The 17,064-nt window shown below is 35.6% G+C and overlaps 4 protein-coding genes and 1 non-coding gene across 6 annotated transcripts; 3 read left to right on the top strand and 2 right to left on the bottom strand.

Moving 5' to 3' along the window:
* Positions 1-19: 19 nt before the first annotated feature.
* LOC147939601 (small nucleolar RNA Z199) lies at positions 20-100 on the bottom strand. Its single transcript, XR_015564914.1, has one exon. It is a non-coding gene; the product is annotated as a small nucleolar RNA Z199 (small nucleolar RNA).
* A 264-nt stretch (positions 101-364) lies between these two features.
* Positions 365-7,696, top strand: LOC104709142 (paired amphipathic helix protein Sin3-like 2). Of its 2 annotated transcripts, none has more exons than XM_087460686.1 (23): positions 365-725; positions 852-934; positions 1,262-1,453; positions 1,548-1,734; positions 1,829-1,927; positions 2,007-2,174; positions 2,259-2,541; positions 2,828-2,964; positions 3,034-3,109; positions 3,184-3,219; positions 3,317-3,510; positions 3,585-3,739; positions 3,832-3,959; positions 4,091-4,345; positions 4,489-5,145; positions 5,236-5,306; positions 5,410-5,985; positions 6,095-6,195; positions 6,314-6,452; positions 6,555-6,707; positions 6,806-6,969; positions 7,046-7,157; positions 7,251-7,696. In XM_087460686.1, exons 2-23 carry the CDS (start codon positions 858-860, stop codon positions 7,383-7,385), a joined length of 4,095 nt encoding a protein of 1,364 aa, XP_087316812.1. In that variant the 5' UTR covers positions 365-725; positions 852-857; the 3' UTR covers positions 7,386-7,696. The 2 variants fall into 2 exon arrangements, with proteins under 2 accessions (XP_087316812.1, XP_087316813.1); XM_087460687.1 differs by having other exon boundaries at positions 393-725; positions 819-934.
* A 488-nt stretch (positions 7,697-8,184) lies between these two features.
* On the top strand, positions 8,185-9,033 carry LOC104705774 (uncharacterized). The gene is made up of 3 exons (XM_010421845.3): positions 8,185-8,388; positions 8,465-8,550; positions 8,761-9,033. The coding sequence occupies exons 1-3, from the start codon at positions 8,253-8,255 to the stop codon at positions 8,869-8,871; spliced, it is 333 nt and encodes a 110-aa protein (XP_010420147.2). The 5' UTR covers positions 8,185-8,252; the 3' UTR covers positions 8,872-9,033.
* Positions 9,034-10,926: 1,893 nt separating this feature from the next.
* On the top strand, positions 10,927-12,008 carry LOC147939600 (uncharacterized). Its single transcript, XM_087463490.1, has 3 exons — positions 10,927-11,101; positions 11,216-11,364; positions 11,455-12,008. Exons 1-3 carry the CDS (start codon positions 11,048-11,050, stop codon positions 11,588-11,590), a joined length of 339 nt encoding a protein of 112 aa, XP_087319616.1. The 5' UTR covers positions 10,927-11,047; the 3' UTR covers positions 11,591-12,008.
* A 29-nt stretch (positions 12,009-12,037) lies between these two features.
* LOC104705773 (pentatricopeptide repeat-containing protein At5g15010, mitochondrial-like) lies at positions 12,038-14,411 on the bottom strand. The gene has a single exon (XM_010421844.3). It carries the CDS (start codon positions 14,228-14,230, stop codon positions 12,533-12,535), a length of 1,698 nt encoding a protein of 565 aa, XP_010420146.2. The 5' UTR covers positions 14,231-14,411; the 3' UTR covers positions 12,038-12,532.
* Between the last annotated feature and the right edge of the window lie 2,653 nt (positions 14,412-17,064).

The following is a 17,064-nucleotide window of genomic DNA, read 5'->3' as shown; positions in this document are numbered from 1 at the left end:
AACAAAAAAAATTAAGATCGATCATCAGAGACTTAAATACTAAGAATCATATAGATTACATCTCCTTCATATTGTTGCAGTATTTGCTCATCACCTGATCTCACTAACTACGAAACCAAGAAAACAAAAACACGAAATCTAAGTACTAATAAAAACACAGAAGGGAGAAAAAAGATGTATGAACAACAAGAAGTTATATAGATCGACGATAATGTCTGTAGCTGTAATGTTATCTCCTCTTTATATATATATATCTTTGGTTCGCTGAAAGAAAACCCTAATTACCTAAACGAGTATTGTTAATGGGCCTAATTTCGGCCTTTTACTAAACCTATTATAATATTTAAGGCCCAATCAAAATAACGAAAAAGATATTTATTTTTGTTTGGTGCGGCTGATTGATTTACAAAAACAAACTGAAGAAAGAAGAATCTTCATTCCGGGGGAGGCTAATTCATTCCGTCGTTGTTTCTTCTTCTTCTTCCTTCTTCCTCCTTATTCGACTTTCTCAGTCGTAGCAGCAAAAATAATCTTTCTCTCCTCATTACTTCTGATTTTAACTCTGTTGTCATCGGAATTCTTCTTCGGGGTTTTGTCACAATCTGGGAATTTTAAAGTTTCGCCGGAATTTGATCGGAAGTGTTTCTTCTTGATTCTGCTCTTATCTGAGAGAGATCTGGGTGATTCATTGAGTCGTATCTCTGGGAAATCTGGAGCGCGACTAAGTAAGTTTCATTAACTTCATCTGAATTGGAGTTTCTAATTTGGGATTTTTTGGGTTTACCTTCTCTGTTTCTATTAACTTAAGATTTTCGAAGTTTTTTTTTTTGTTTTGGTTTCTTCACTCTCAGGCAGCAATGAAGCGGAATAGGGATGATCTTTACGCAACCGGGTCTCAATTCAAACGTCCTATGGGCTCTTCTCGTGGCGAATCGTGAGTTCCCTTTTTTTTTTTTTTCACATACTTTGAAATTCAAGTCGACACATTATGTGTTTTTGATTCCCTTCCAAAAAAAAAAAAAAAAAGTCTTTGAATTTTCTAGGTGAAACTGGTCAAGTTTACTAATCTTGATTTGTGAGGTTTGTGAACTTTTCTTATTGCTTGGTTTAAGAAACTTTAGTTTTTCATCCCATTCAATTTTCTGGCATTTAGATCAGGGGAGTCTAGTTTTTAGTTCAAGCCTATCTTAAACTCTTTTTATTGATTTCTGGGTTCTTTGAACGGAATGTACCAAGTGATTTAGAGCTTGTTTTGGCGCAGATATGGACAATCTCCAGTACCTGGAAGCGGTGGAACTGGAGGAGATAGCATTGCTGACGGCGGAATCAACACTCAGAAATTGACAACCGATGATGCTTTGACCTACTTAAAGGAAGTTAAGGAGATGTTTCAAGATCAAAGGGACAAATATGATATGTTTCTTGAGGTTATGAAAGACTTTAAGGCACAAAGGTTTGATCTTTCTTTCCTATTAAGATTGAATCTTTTTTTTTTTTTTTTTTTTTTGCCTGATGCATCTAGAATCATTCTTCACTTGCATTTACAGGACCGATACATCTGGTGTGATTGCACGAGTCAAGGAGTTGTTTAAGGGGCATAACAATTTGATTTTTGGGTTTAATACGTTTTTGCCCAAGGGGTTTGAAATTACACTTGATGAAGAAGAAGAAGAGGCTCCACCAAGGAAAACTGTTGAATTTGAAGAAGCCATAAGTTTTGTAAATAAAATTAAGGTCAAAGGACAATTCTTTTTCGTATGTTGTTTATCATTTAAAGTGCCCTTACACCTAGTGTCTCATTGTATCTGTCTCTTTCTCAACACTGCAGAAACGGTTCCAGCACGATGAACTTGTCTATAGGTCTTTCCTGGACATCTTAAATATGTATCGGAAGGATAATAAGGACATCACTGAGGTGTACAATGAGGTAATGTCACACTGAAGTTACTATATCACACTGAAGTTAAAATTTCTCTATATTTATAGCTCTTATATCTGTTTGTTAGGTTTCTACTCTTTTTGAGGACCACTCGGATTTGCTTGAAGAGTTTACTAGGTTTTTGCCAGACTCATTGGCCCCTCATACAGCAGCCCAGTTACTCCGGAGTCAGGCCCAACGGTATGATGACCGAAGATCTGGCCCTCCTCTTGTGCGTAGAATGTTTATGGAGAAGGTATGGCATTGGTTACTTTTTTTCCTGGTTCTGTTATTGTTTTCATGTCTCTCTTCTCTGAGCTGATACGTTTTCTATCATCAGGATCGTCGACGAGAAAGGGTTGTTGCTTCTTGGGGTGACCGTGATCATAGTGTTGACCGTTCTGACCTTAATGATGATAAAGCAACGGTTAAAATGCACAGAGATCAGAGGAAACGTGTTGATAAGGATAATAGAGAAAGGAGAAGCCGTGATTTGAAAGATGGAGAAGCAGAGCAAGATAACTTGCAACATTTTTCAGAGAAAAGGAAGTCATCTCGAAAAGCTGAGGGTTTTGAAGCTTATTCTGGTCCTGCTTCGAATTCTGAGAAAAACAATCTAAAAAGTAAGCGACTGTTAGTTATATGTAGAACCAACAACTTTTCTGTTATTAAGGCTCCAAAATTTCGGTGCTCTATAGAGGAAGTAATGACATGCACATGCTAAAACATCTCTAAACTTTCAGTCTATCATCATGTCCAATATTTAAGTTGATGGATTGACTTAAATTATGTGAATAGTATAAAATGTTGATTTTTTAGTCAACAGGTATGTTCTGGTGCATCTGGTCTTTTGTTTTTTTTATGATACTTACAATATGATTTGTTTTGTACGTACTTTCATTGTGTTAGGCATGTGCAACCAAGCATTTGTGTTTTGTGAGAAAGTCAAGGAGAGATTATGCAGTCAAGATGATTACCAGTCATTCTTGAGGTGTCTCAATATATTTAGCAAGGGAATTATCCAAAAGAAAGATCTGCAGAATTTGGTAGGTCTACAAATAGCTTTGGTGTTGACGTAGATTTTCTCTTAACTCCACTCTCTTTCATTTTTTTAGGTTTCAGATCTACTTGGAAAATTCCCTGATCTCATGGATGAGTTCAATCAGTTCTTCGAACGTTGTGAGAGTATTGGTATTTATGATTGCCTACTGTCTTTTTCACTAAACAGGTTATCTAGCTGTTTCTGATCATCATCCTTTTTGCAGACGGTTTCCAGCACCTCGCTGGCGTTATGAGCAAAAGTATGCAACTGTGTCTCGCCTTCTTGTCTATATGTATGCATATCTCTTCTACGTTATAGGGGAATATTACTAACTCTTCTTGTTACACTTGCTGCAGAATCACTTAGCTGTGAAGAACAAGTATCTAGGTCAATTAAGGGGGAGGAAAAAGAAAGAGAGCACAAACGCGACCTTGAGGCTGCTAAGGAAAAGGAGCGATCCAAGGACAAGTACATGGGGAAATCTATTCAAGAGCTTGATCTATCCGATTGTGAGCGCTGCACTCCTAGCTACCGGCTCCTCCCTCCAGATGTAATAAGATTTTCAGAGTTCTATATTGCATCTGTGGCATTTGAAATGTACTTACTATTATACCTCATTTGCAGTATCCGACACCGTCGGTGCGCCACAGACAAAAATCAGGAGCTGCTGTGTTAAATGATCACTGGGTTTCTGTCACTTCAGGAAGTGAAGACTACTCTTTTAAACACATGCGCAGAAACCAGTATGAAGAAAGCTTGTTTAGATGTGAAGATGATAGGTATGTTTACAAGAAGTAGTACTCTTATGATAGCTTTGTAGTCTTAAGTAATTTGTATGTTATAATTGTTGTTTACTTGTTTGCTGATATAGATTTGAGTTAGATATGTTGTTGGAATCTGTGGGATCTGCTGCCAAAAGTACAGAAGAATTGTTGAATATCATCATTGAGAAGAAAATAAGTCTCGAGGGCTCCTTCCGGATTGAAGACCACTTAACAGGTGTGTAGGCGTTTATTTCCCTGGGACTTATTTGAGTAATTATAGTTCTCTCCTTTCCATCACTCTTCCCTTATCTTTGAGCCCTCATCTCTTTGTCTTACACTTGCCATTTTCTTATTGACTTACTACAGCCCTAAATTTAAGGTGCATAGAGAGGCTTTATGGTGACCATGGTCTTGACGTGACAGACATGATACGTAAGAATCCAGCCTCTGCTCTTCCTGTAATTCTAACTCGATTGAAGCAGAAACAAGATGAATGGACAAAATGCCGGGAAGGTTTTAATGTGGTCTGGGCGGATGTGTATGCGAAAAACCATTACAAATCACTTGATCACCGGAGCTTCTATTTTAAGCAGCAAGATTCCAAGAATTTGAGTGCAAAAGGCAAGTAAACTCTTGGAACGTGTTCAGTGTATATAAGTAACCAATGCGATTGGTCTTATCGCATACATTCATCTGTCATGTCTATTCTTGCATTTACTTATTTGTTCTCATAAATTTTTATTGAATCCTTGGTTGAATTTCAGCGCTGGTGTCTGAAATCAAGGACCTGAAAGAGAAGTCTCAAAAAGAAGATGATGTTCTTCTGTCTATATCTGCTGGTTACAGACAACCAATAATTACTCAACTCAAGTATGAATATATGGACAGAACTATTCATGAAGATCTGTTCAATCTAGTCCAATTTTCGTGCGAGGAGATATGTTCTTCAAAAGAGCAGATCGGTAAAGTTCTGAGGCTCTGGGGTAATTTCTTGGAGCTGATGCTTGGTGTTCCACCCAAGGACAAGGGGTCAGATTTTGTTGAAGTAGTTGTAGAAACCAAGCATCACGGTGCATTTACCAGCAAGGAGGCTAATATGAGTTCTGACGTGATAGGTTCGGTTTCCAGGAAACTAAACTTGGCTGCTAATGGAGATGAGCATGCTTCATCTGGGGTCTCCAAAAATGGCAGGACTGGTTTGTTGAATAAGGATTCTTCAGGGAAAGAAATTCGTAAGGATGGTGATCCTGCTAATAAAGATGTTGCCACCTGTGCTGAAAACCCCCAAAAAGATCAAGAAGTTGGAAATGGAGCTGATAAAGGATCTGGAGATGTTGATGAAAGAGTAGCCACGTCATGTGCAGCTGTCCCAAGTGTGGTAGAAACCAATAATGGCAAAGTAAGAAGCGGAGACTCGTCAGGTATTTTCAGGATTGAACTTCAAACCTTTTTCTTCAGTTTGTGTGCTATACCTACCTTAACGTGTCTTGCGCTTTACTTTTATTTTCAAGGTTCACGGGGCATTTTATCCAAACCAAATGAAGAAGCTATAGATAAAGTTGATACCATTCAACGTACGCAGGTACTGTATGCAGTTTCACACTTTTATTATATGTTCTTAATTGTCTATTCTGCTTGTTTTGGATTCTTCTGACCATTCTCTTTGTTCCTGGCCATCTCTCTAGGGAGACGATATTGGCAGAACTATAGTTTCAGCAAATGGAGTGCAGTCAGATGCTTCTAAAGCCAACAGTAATTATGATGAATCTGGTGGTCCAGCCAAAATTGAGAAGGAGGAAGGTGAATTATCACCTATTGGTGATTCGGAAGACAACTTTGTTGTTTATGAAGATCATGGTGTGAATGCTACTGCCAAACCAGAACATATAGCTGAAGCTGAAGGAGAAAATGATGATGATGCTGATGGTGAGGATGGTGATGATGCTTCAGAAGCTGGTGAGGATGCGTCGGGAACTGAATCTATTGGTGATGAATGTTCACAGGAAGATAATGGCGTGGAGGAAGAGGGTGAGCATGATGAGATTGATGGTAAAGCTGAAAGTGAAGGAGAGGCAGAGGGAATGGAGTCACATCTTATTGAAGAAGACAAAGGGTTGCTTCCATCATCAGAACGAGTTCTATTATCCGTTAAGCCTCTTTCAAAGCATGTAGCTGCAGCGGCGTTGCTTGATGAGAGAAACCAAGGATGCAGAGTTTTCTACGGGAATGAAGACTTTTATGTTCTTTTCAGGCTTCATCGAGTAAGTGCAATCGTTTCTTATGATATGATTTCTCAGATTGAAGTCTGAAAACATGTTTTACCTTGAAAAGGTTTAGTAATTATTTTTAACTGGGTTTGGATTACCACAGTTCCTGTACGAGAGAATTTTGTCTGCAAAAAGATATTGCACAGGAGGTGAAACGAAACTGAGAAACACGAAAGATAAAAATTCACCAGATCCTTATGCAAGGTAGATACTTAACCGATGGATGTAGATATAGAATTGGTCCACTGCTTATGTTACTATGCAAATTCTTTGTTCAGTTCAATAAAAAGAACTCATAAAGTCGTATTTGTATGTTCTGCAGGTTTATGAATGCTCTGTTTAGTCTGCTTAATGGCTCAGCTGATAATTCCAAGTTTGAGGATGAATGCCGAGCTATTATCGGAAACCAGTCATATGTTTTATTCACCCTGGAGAAACTGATATACAAATTGGTTAAACAGGTAATGATCACTCGATTTTATCTTATTTTATTTAGGTTGATCATTTTTACTTTTCAACAGTACATTCTTTCAAAAATTCTAACTTCATTTCATCTGTTGCAGCTTCAAGCTGTTGTAGCTGACGATATGGACAATAAGCTTCTTCAGTTGTATGAGTATGAGAATTCCCGGAAACATGGGAGGGTAATTGACTCAGTATATTATGAAAACGCTAGGATCCTCCTTCATGAGGAAAACATATATCGGTTGGAATGTGTAAGAACCCTAAACCAATTCTCTTCATTATTGAGAAAGAATGCTGATTCATTGAGCCTGTTAACTTGTTTTTTTTTCCTGTGTATTCATATATGCAGTCTTCCTCTCCACCTTGTTTGTCAATCCAGCTTATGGATAACATAACCGAAAAGCCCGAGGCTTCTGCAGTTACCATGGATCCCACTTTTGCAAGTTATTTGAAAAATGAGTTTCTCTCCAACTCATCAGGGAAGAAAGAGCTACAAGACATTGTATTACAAAGGTATATTGAGTTTCAGTAGCTTTCACACCTTTCTCTAGTCACATATAAATCCAATTCTTTCATTGTGTGTGTGCAGGAACATGCGTGGATACAGCGGTCTGGATGATCTTGCAGTAGCTTGCAAGGCCATGGAAGATGTAGAAGTAATCAATGGCCTTGAGTGCAAGATGTCTTGCTCTTCCTACAAGGTAACAATAGATACTGATCTTCAACCAAACTACTGAGTTTTTTTTGTTTTCAGAATCTAGCTCTTATGTGACTCGTAACATCTCGTGTTGTAGATTTCGTATGTTTTGGACACAGAGGATTTCTTCCACAGGAAGAAGAAACAGAAGAAGAGCAACAACTTGTCACTGGATAAATCATCACAAAATAGAATAGGAAGATTCCACAGGTTTCTCTCAGCTTCAAGATAACAACAGTAAGAACAGCATAACTTTCATCTTCTCTATTACTTCGACAACAACAAGGAAGGTTAGAGTCGGACCAAGTTCTCTCTGCAACTTTCCAGGAGAACAAAATGTGTCAATATATTCTCGTTCTATGCAGAAGATCCTCCTTGCACAGTAGTAGTGTGTATTTTCTAATTTTAGGTGAAAAAAAAATGTATGGTTGTAAATATTCGAGCCACATACATTGTTATGGTCTTGGTTTGTATCTACATAAACAGATTCAAAGGAGAGATCTTTCTTCTTCTTCAAAAATATAAATACAACTTTAAACACTATAATCTCCTCTCTTCAGAATTAATTCCTCAGGAACACTAACTATCTCTCTTCGCAAAGCAAAATTAACAATAAAACAGAGACGAGCGAACCCGACAAGTTCCTGAGCTTTAATGAAACAACATCACCGCTTTAAAGCTCAAGAATGAGAAGTCTTAAAAAAGAAGAAGAAGAATCAGAAAAGAGAGAGTGAGAAGACAAGATACATAGGCGCGTGGTTTTTACATATTTGGGCTTCTTTTTCTTGGCCCATTAAGTTTCATAATAAAGTTGGGTTTGTTTATAATAATAACCTGGGCTTACGGTTTTACCCGAACAAACCCGAACCGAGAGAACCGAAATCTTTGGTTCTCGGTGCAGTGGTTCGAACCTATGGGAGAAATTGATTTGGAATTTCGGATTTCTAATAAACGGAACCGATCGGGTTTATCTAAACCGAGATTTCGCAGCTATATAATAACGCTACATGAGTCATCATCATATCCCTAACCCTAACCACTTGTTCTGTTTTGGAGACAGATGCAGTGAAACCCACAGAGAGAGGAATAAAAGAAAAAGATGAACAACTTGGAGGGTTTGAAAAATCAGGCGGAGCAGTGGTTGCATCGAGTAATTGAGTGTGTTCGACAAACAGAGACTGCTCTTTTTGTTGCCACTTTTATTGTGTTACAAACGATCATTATGCTCTTAATTGGTAAGGTATTAATTAGACACCATGATCGCATGTCGGAATTGATCTCTTTCTCCTAATTTCTGTATGAGTTTTGCAGATCACTTTTTCGGACGTAAGAAATCTAGTACGGTTGTGTTGTTGTCTGGTCTAGGCGGAAGTGGCAAAACAGTGCTCTTCAATCAAGTGAGTATTTATTTATTTAGGGTTTGACTTTCTTAATTATATTATCCTCATTCGAATAATGTTTTCAGACTTACCCCTTTAAAATGTGTAGTCTACTTATCATATAAAGCTACTTGAAGAAACGAACTACTAAGTGTGAATGTTGTTGTGTCATGATGATGATTGAGATGGTTTTCTATTTACAATTTTTTTTTTTTGTATTTGTGACAGCTCCGAGATGTATCCACACGTCAGAGTGATGTAATGTCAGTCGAACTGAACCAACAAGGCAACTTTCTCCTTCGCACTGAAATCCCTATGGTATATAAAGAACTTCATTAGTTTTTTTTGTTTTTTTGTTTTTTTTTTAAATTCAAGAATATATATGTAAAGTGTAAGTGTTCAGACTTACCCCTTCAAAATGTGTAGAACTACTAAGGTCATGGTAACTTACAAAAGCTGAATTGAAAAGTGAAAACCGCACAAAACGCATTTTGTCACCAATCAAGATTTTTTTTAACAATTTGCGGTTTTTTTTAAAAAGTAAAAAAAAAAAATTTGCGGTTTTGAATGCTGGATAATGTACTGAACCGCACTCTGATATGATATCAACCTTTTACCCAGCGGTTTTGCCCAATTACGCAATATTTATCCTGTAATTTTTTTTTTTTACTCACATGTATCTATATAGAATATACTTATCTCTCCTCTCATCTCTCCTCTTCTTTCTTCTTTTTCATCTACTCACATGTACCTTCGATCCGACGGCTCTGTTTTTTTTTTACAATCAGACTGATGGCTCTGTTTAGAATCTGAGTTTTTCATAAACCCTAATGCTAAATGAAGAAGATGATCTCGTGTCGCGTTACTTGTGCACGTGTGGGAATTGTTTAAATGGGTTTGTATTAACTTAGCCTATTAAGTTTTTGTCCTTTTTTTTTTTTTTGCTGGCTATTGTTTTTTAGTTATTTTTCATTAAAGCTTTGTTGAAATTATTATTATTATTATTATTATTCAGTTGAAAATAATCAACACAATTAAGATATTAAGATATATCAGTTCTTTTTTTGTTTTGATAATGAATCTATTATAGTTACTAAATTATAAAATTCACATATATATAGATATTTCTTTATTAATACAAAACAAATTAAATTATATAATTATACAAAATAAAATAAAAATAATATGAAATCCGCACCGCAAATTATTTTTCACCAATCAAACATGATTTTGTATCGTTTATTTTGCATAAACTGCATTCGTCCCGCAAATGCATTTGTCCCGCACGTACCGCAGTTAAACCGTACCGCACTATGAAATTATTTGTCCTGCACCATCAAATCCGCAGTTACCATTCGGACCATAAGAGTCCGAACGGTGACTGCTTATTTGGTTGTGTGGGGAAAGCGATTTTTTAGTGTGGTATGTATCAACTGCGGTATATGCGGTTTGCGGGACAAGTGCGGTTTATACAAAATAAGCGGTACATAATGATATTTGATTGGTGAAAAACTATTTGCGGTTCAATATTAATTGTGTGAATGATAAAAAAAAAAAAAAAGCGGTGCGGATTATATATTATAAATAAATTTATTAATAATTAGTATATTTGTATATTATTGTATGTTATGAACTATTTTAAATTAAATATTTAATAAACACTATCTGTAGTAAATATATGTATCTATTTAAAGATTAATGAAATATATATAACCTACTACTACTATAACAAATTTTTAAATTGCAAAACAAAATAATAAATATTGAATCATATATTTAATTGTTATGAGTATAAACTAAAAAAAATATCTCTTATAGATTTCATAAGAGTGTTAATATATTATATATAAGTGTATTCTAATTAAATTATTGATACAAAAATAATTTAATTAAACTATTATTATTTGAACTAAAATTTATTTGAACAACAAGATAATAATAGTAGTAGTATCCATTAGTGTGGAAAAAAAAATTGTAGTACCGATTAGAAAAAAAAACAGCTCACCTTAGTAAATGTTGCAAGCCTATAAACAAGGAAATAATTTTTTTTTTGGGTTCAATCGTGAGTGTTTTTTGGGAAGTGAGTTAAAATAGGGAAAGTGGGATAAATTTGTTGTTATTTTTGAGATATGCATATCCGTATATATATCTTATTTAAATTAAAAAAAATCAAAAAAATAACTGTTGATTGCGGATTTGTAGTGGACCACTACATATCAGACTCTTCTAGTATAGAAAAACGGTCCTATATTTGTGCCCCAAAATCCGCGATTTTTTTTTTTTTTTTTTTTTTAAGAAAACGCAAATTTGTTTTAAATGTGTTGAATGTTGACTTTAGTATATTAAAAAAAAAACGCACCTCCAAAACCGCATTTAAGTGGTTACCATTCATAGCCTAAGTCTGAATGTTGATGTGTCATGAATCATGATGATGATTGAGATGGTTTTAACTTTTATATATGCATTTTTGTATTTGTGACAGCTCCGAGATTTATCTACACGTCCGAGTGATGTAATGTCAGTGGAACTGGACCAACGCACCTTTCTCCGTCGCACTGAAATCACTATGGTATATTCATTAGTTTTTTTTTTTTTTTTTTTTTTTTTTTTAGTTCAAGAATATATATGTTAAGTGTAAGTGTTTTATGGACTGAACAAACATACATTGCAATGTGTTAAACAGAGTGGAATACCAAAACCTGTTCAGCTTGTTGATGTTCCTCGGCTCCCTCGCTTTAGGTCTACTCTGGAAAGATACTTGCCTAGAGCAGCCGCTGTTGTGTTTGTGGTTGATTCACTAGAATTTCTCCGAAATTCTCAGGCAGCTTCAGAGTGAGTAATTATATATTACCACATATACAATTAAAAGAGAGGTGATTTAGTAATAGAATCGTACTTTATACATGGTTTCTTCTTTTCCAGGGTATTTTATGACATTCTCACCAATGCTAGTGTCGTTACGAATAGGATCCCGCTTCTACTTTGTTGTAACAAGACGGATAAAGTAACTGCGCATTTCAAAGGTTTCATTAGCAGGCAACTGGAGAGAGAACTGTGAGGGTCCTTCTTTCTTAATCATGTGTTTCTATATATATATGTGTGTGTGTTTCGCAGAGAGAGACTTAGGAGCGAAAGGAATGACTTTACACTCGGGATTGAAGGAGAAGTGTTCTCGTTTTCACATTGCCGTAACACAATCACTGTCGCTGAGACCTCTGGACTAACGGGAGAAACAGATCAGATACAAGAGTTCATCAGAGAACACGTTGACCATTTGAGAACCTAACTGTGTGAGCATCTCTCAGTTCTTTTTTTTTTTTTTTTTTCGCCAGCAGAGTACAAAAATTAGCTCAAACGAGCCACGGGAGCATCTCTCAGTTCTAAAAACAAAAAAAAACAAAAATACAATTAAATGTCTGTCTCTTTTCATTTTATTGTACATGAGTTTATAAGTTGAGCGTTTGTTTAGCGTTTCATCCCAACTCCAAGCAACCTCTCTAATATCTTTTTGCGTTAAAAAATATTCTCTTCTTTTTTTCACATTTGAAATCTGTATATGCGTGTAGTCACTCTCACATTCTCACAAAGTAAGAATGAAATCACAAAACAATTTCTGCATTTCTAAGATTCTCAGACCTAAGAACAAAAGCTGTTCTATAAACAGATATATTGTTTTTGTCTCAACTCTGGGACACAGTCGCTCCCACAATCTTTCAACAGCTTCAAGATATTTCCAACATCTTCTGAGACAACATCATCACATATACGAACAAAATTTAGCCTTTCATCTGTACAGGGGAGGAGTTAAACAAAATAACAACAATAACCAGAACTAGCTAACTTTGTCAAAAGCAAGATGGTTCTCCTTAAAGCAAAATCAACCTAATATAATAAAACATACCAGAACTAGCTAATCTGGTCAAATCACTTCAGGATGGTTCCTACCTATGATTCTTCTTGACTCTTCAACTGTTGCTTCAAGATTTCTCTCTATAGCTCTCTATTCATCCCAATACGAATATCCATGTCCTCTCACAACCCTTCTCACCTCAGGCTGCTTTAGAAAGTTCTCTTCCCTTTCAGATTTCTTCACAATATCTCCTTCCGAAGCATTCCCTTTCAAATCTATTATCCGCTGTTCTGCATACTGTTTACCTGAAAACCAGCTTTGAATCATATCTTCAACATGTTCATTTGGTCTCATACCCTTTTCCTTCATCTCTTTATAGAACCCAAACGCTTCTTCTATTTTACCATTCAAGAACATCCCATGTATCATCACAATGTATGAGCTAAGGTCCGGACCAACCCCCTTCTCCTTCATCTCATCCCACAACAATAACACACTATCGAAATCGCGCCACCTACATAACTTACGGATCAACATTATGTACGTATCCACAGTTGGTTCACAACCCATTTTTCTCATCTTAGCTAACAGCTCAAAAACCTCTTCTCCTGTTCTTAGTATCCGCATAAAAGCATGGTATGTGCGTATTGTTGGCAAGAGTCCTTTCTCCAGCATCTCATCAAAAGCCTGTTTAGCCTCTTCGGTTTTTCTAGCCTTGCAAAGAGGTTTGATGAGAGAGTTGTAAGTAACAACATTTGGCTCCATCCCTTTCTCCTCCTCCATTTTCTTCATCAAACTCCTAGCCTCGGAGACAAACCTAGCTTTGGCAAGAGAGTGAACCACAGCGTTGTAAACTTTTCTGTCTGGCTCTATACCCTCTTTCTTCATCCGATCGAAAAGTCTGAGAACCTTATTCAAGCTTCCACCTTTCGAGTAGCAAGATATCATGCACGAATAAGACACGACATCGTGTTTGACTCCAACATTTCCCATCTCCAACCAGACTCGTTCAGACTCCCGTGGGCTACCAATCACGTTACACCATCCATTAAGAACAATGTTGAAACTTTTGGCGTCAAACGGATACGCATTCTTATTACAAAAGATCAAATGCTCAGCATCTGAAACGTTCTTGTATCTACAAAGAGCAGAAAGCAAACTCTGGAAATCATCAATCCCCATATCAAGTTTGAACCTTTTGTAGGCGTGAAACGTGTTAATGGCTTTACCAACATCATGTACAGCACAATACTTCCTAATCATGATCAAAAGCGTCTGTGAGTTAACAAGAGAAGGACTAAACTTTCTCATCTCATCAATCAATGTCCAAGCTGTATCAAACTTTCTCATTTTACCAAGAATAGAGATCATAGAGTGATACTCACGAACAGAGCGAACATAACCTTGCTGCTTCCCTGACCAAACGAAGAAAGTGAAAGCAGTTTCCCAATCATTACGAACTTGAGAAAGAACCTCCACCACTGATTCATTCGACGGCTTCACATCACATTGCTCAAGCTTGTTCCTTAGTTCCTTCCGGTCACTCCCACAATCTTTCAAGAGCTTCACAATCACTTTAACATCATCACTTATGATACAATCAAGATTGAGGTCAATCTCTTCTTCACTTTCGTCATTATTACTCTGATTAAATCCTACTTGCTTCGAAGTAGAGAACATAGAACAGAGACTCAAAGGAAGCATACAAGCTACGGGAGGAGGATCCAAATGCGGCCGAACGATACATGTATCGCTCGGATTAAGCAAGACAGGACTAGATCTTAAACAATTAACGGCAGGAGCCCTAAAAATCAGTAGCCTTGATCTAATCAGAAAGGTTCCTCTCATTCTGACAAAGAACAGTAACAGCAGCAGACTAAAGCTCTTCACTTTAGCCTAAGTTTTGCAATACCCAATCGATGGTTTATGATGTAAACATATGAACATCACCGCTTTGAAGCTCGGGAAGAGAGAGAGAGAGACTGTAAAAGAAGAATCAGGAATGAGAGTGACACGAAGATAGGCGCGTGGCGTTGAATAAAGCTGAGGTTTGTTCATAGTTTTTTAACCTGGGGTTACGGTTTAACCCAGAGAACCGAAATTTGCCGACATTTAGCAGTGGTTCGAACCGAAACGGCGAATTGATTCAAAATTCCGGATTTCTGTACACGCCACCGATCGGGTTTATGTAAACCGAAATTCCGGTGATATTTTTGTTTTAAAATATCATGAAATATTTAACTTTTCTATCACCTAAATTGTTTTTAATTTTTTTTAAATATTAGTACTACATATATATTATTTCTATATTACGGACATCATAATGTATAGTTTTATTTTTAATTCTACTTGTCATCTTCAACATATGTGGCGTATTTTTTATTTTACTTTTATTTTTTTTGTTAATTTTAAGATAAATAACTCACATGAAATTATTATGTAACTATTTTTCAATTTCTATTCATTTATTACTATTATTCTAATCATATATTATTTATCATTATATAGTTAATTAACATATATATATGTATAATATGTTTATATATTAAAACCAAATTATTGTGAATTGTAAATATAGATAAGTTAGGTTTTGATCTCACTTATACTGGTATAATTGAATCATTTTCCAAATGATTTTTATATATGACTTCATCAATCATCTCGGAAAAGTGTCTTTAGTTTTCGATTAATCATCTCAAATAATATTTATTTTCATGATGAATCTAAAAAATATAATAAATAATATATAAGTTTTTTTTCATTTGTTGACAGTGGAAAAACTACAAAATAAACTAAAAATGCTATAAAACTATAATTGAGAATTTTTTTTATAGGTTTTGTACAAGTTTTGAAAAATATTTATTTAAAAGAATATTTATGTAACATAAATTATTAAATAATCAATTTATTTTATAATTTACTAAACTCCTTTAAAAGTGTGATTTACCTGTAGAAATAAAATGGCCACAACGGCTGACCTAAGTATGTCAACTTCAAACCTTCTTTTACTAACCAGAGTGGTATATCAAGAAAACGTCCCTAGTTTTTCCACCACGCAGATGAATAAAATACACGTCAGTTGGTATTGGACCAGTGAGTTGGTTTTTTCATAAGTTCGTGCTAAAAAACAAAAGAAATGGAATTAAGTGGTTTTGCTTACAACTAAAAGAAATTGACAAACAAAAGAACAAAAAATTAAGTGGAGCCGAATCAATAACCTATGCTTACAAGAGATTTAAGTGTGGGAGTAGTCTAATCTCTTTGGTGATAAATCCAGTCAAGCATAGGTCATAGAGGTCACTAAAAAGAAAAATACTTAGGTTCACCCCTAGAGGTGAACCTCTCCATTCACCTTCTTCTTTTCAACCAATCGAAATCTTCTATACATTATCTCATTTTAAAATTAAATTAAAAAGCAAAACCAATTAAGAAAACAAATTTTGTATACTTTTAATTAAGGAAAATTAAATATTGGCTTGGTTTAGATTTTACAATTAGAACAAAATTATATGTTGGTTTGGGTTTACAAATAAATTGTTTAGGGTTTAGATTTTACAATCAAAACGAAATTATATGTCGGTTTAGGTTTACAAATATTTTTTTTAGGGTTTAGATTTTATAATTAAAACGAAATTATATGTCGGTTTGGGTTTACAAATGAGGTGGTTAGAGTTTAGATTTTATAATTAGAACGAAATTATATGTCGGTTTGGGTTTACAAATGAGATGGTTAGGGTTTAGATTTTATAATTAGAACGAAATTATATCTCGGTTTGGGTTTATTAATGAGATGGTTAGAGTTTAGATTTTACAATTAGAATGAAATTATATGTCGGTTTGAGTTTATAAAAGAGTAGTTTAAGTTTTTAATTTTATAATAATGTATACAGATTTTATTTCTTTATTTTACAAGAAGGTGAATGGAGAGGTTCACCCTACGGATGAACTTAAGTATTGTTCACTAAAAAATTAAAAGAATAATGCTACAAATCTGTGCCCACGATTTAATTTCTAATATGACGAAGCTAGATCCTAGTGGGTCTGGCCCGCATATGACTCCTTCCCAACTAGTGGGCTTCTTTTGTTGGACCATTAATCGTTAAACCTGAGACAACATCACCTATAATACAACCAAGGTCGAGGTCATCACTTTCATCATCCTTTCCTTGTCATCATTACTCTGATTAAATCCTACTTGCTTTGAATCAACTTAATTGGGAAGTAGAGAACACAGAACAGAGACTCAAATAAAGCTATGGAATGATCCATTAAGGTTCTTGTTTTTAGAATTGTGGAAATTTTTAGTGAGCGAGAATAATCAAACAGCAATTTTATCGATTTATTAAGTTTTCTTCAAAACACCAACGCATAGTGTTTTGCGTTACAAGGAAACAATGATTTGATCTGATACATTTAAATTCACATCACATGCAGCCTTAACGAGTAACGAAATGGCTAATGTATGGTTTTTCCGGGGGGAAAGGTCAATAAACACTCGCCGGAGAAGTTATTAATGGCGTCGCAACAATCCTTACCCAAACCTTTATACCCTCCTTCAGTGGCAGCTTTCACCGCTTCGACACAACCTTTAACCTTCTTTAGGGCCTGGAAGCACTCATCTGGTCCATCTGGACTTGGTATCGACGCCTGAACTTTGGATTGATGACGACAAAGCACTGCCA

Source organism: Camelina sativa, chromosome 8 (genome assembly GCF_030686135.1).
Source record: "Camelina sativa cultivar CO46 ecotype springtype chromosome 8, ASM3068613v1".
Lineage (NCBI taxonomy): Eukaryota > Viridiplantae > Streptophyta > Magnoliopsida > Brassicales > Brassicaceae > Camelina > Camelina sativa.
Note: the sequence above shows the minus strand (reverse complement) of the source record. Positions and strands in the feature narration are given on the sequence as shown.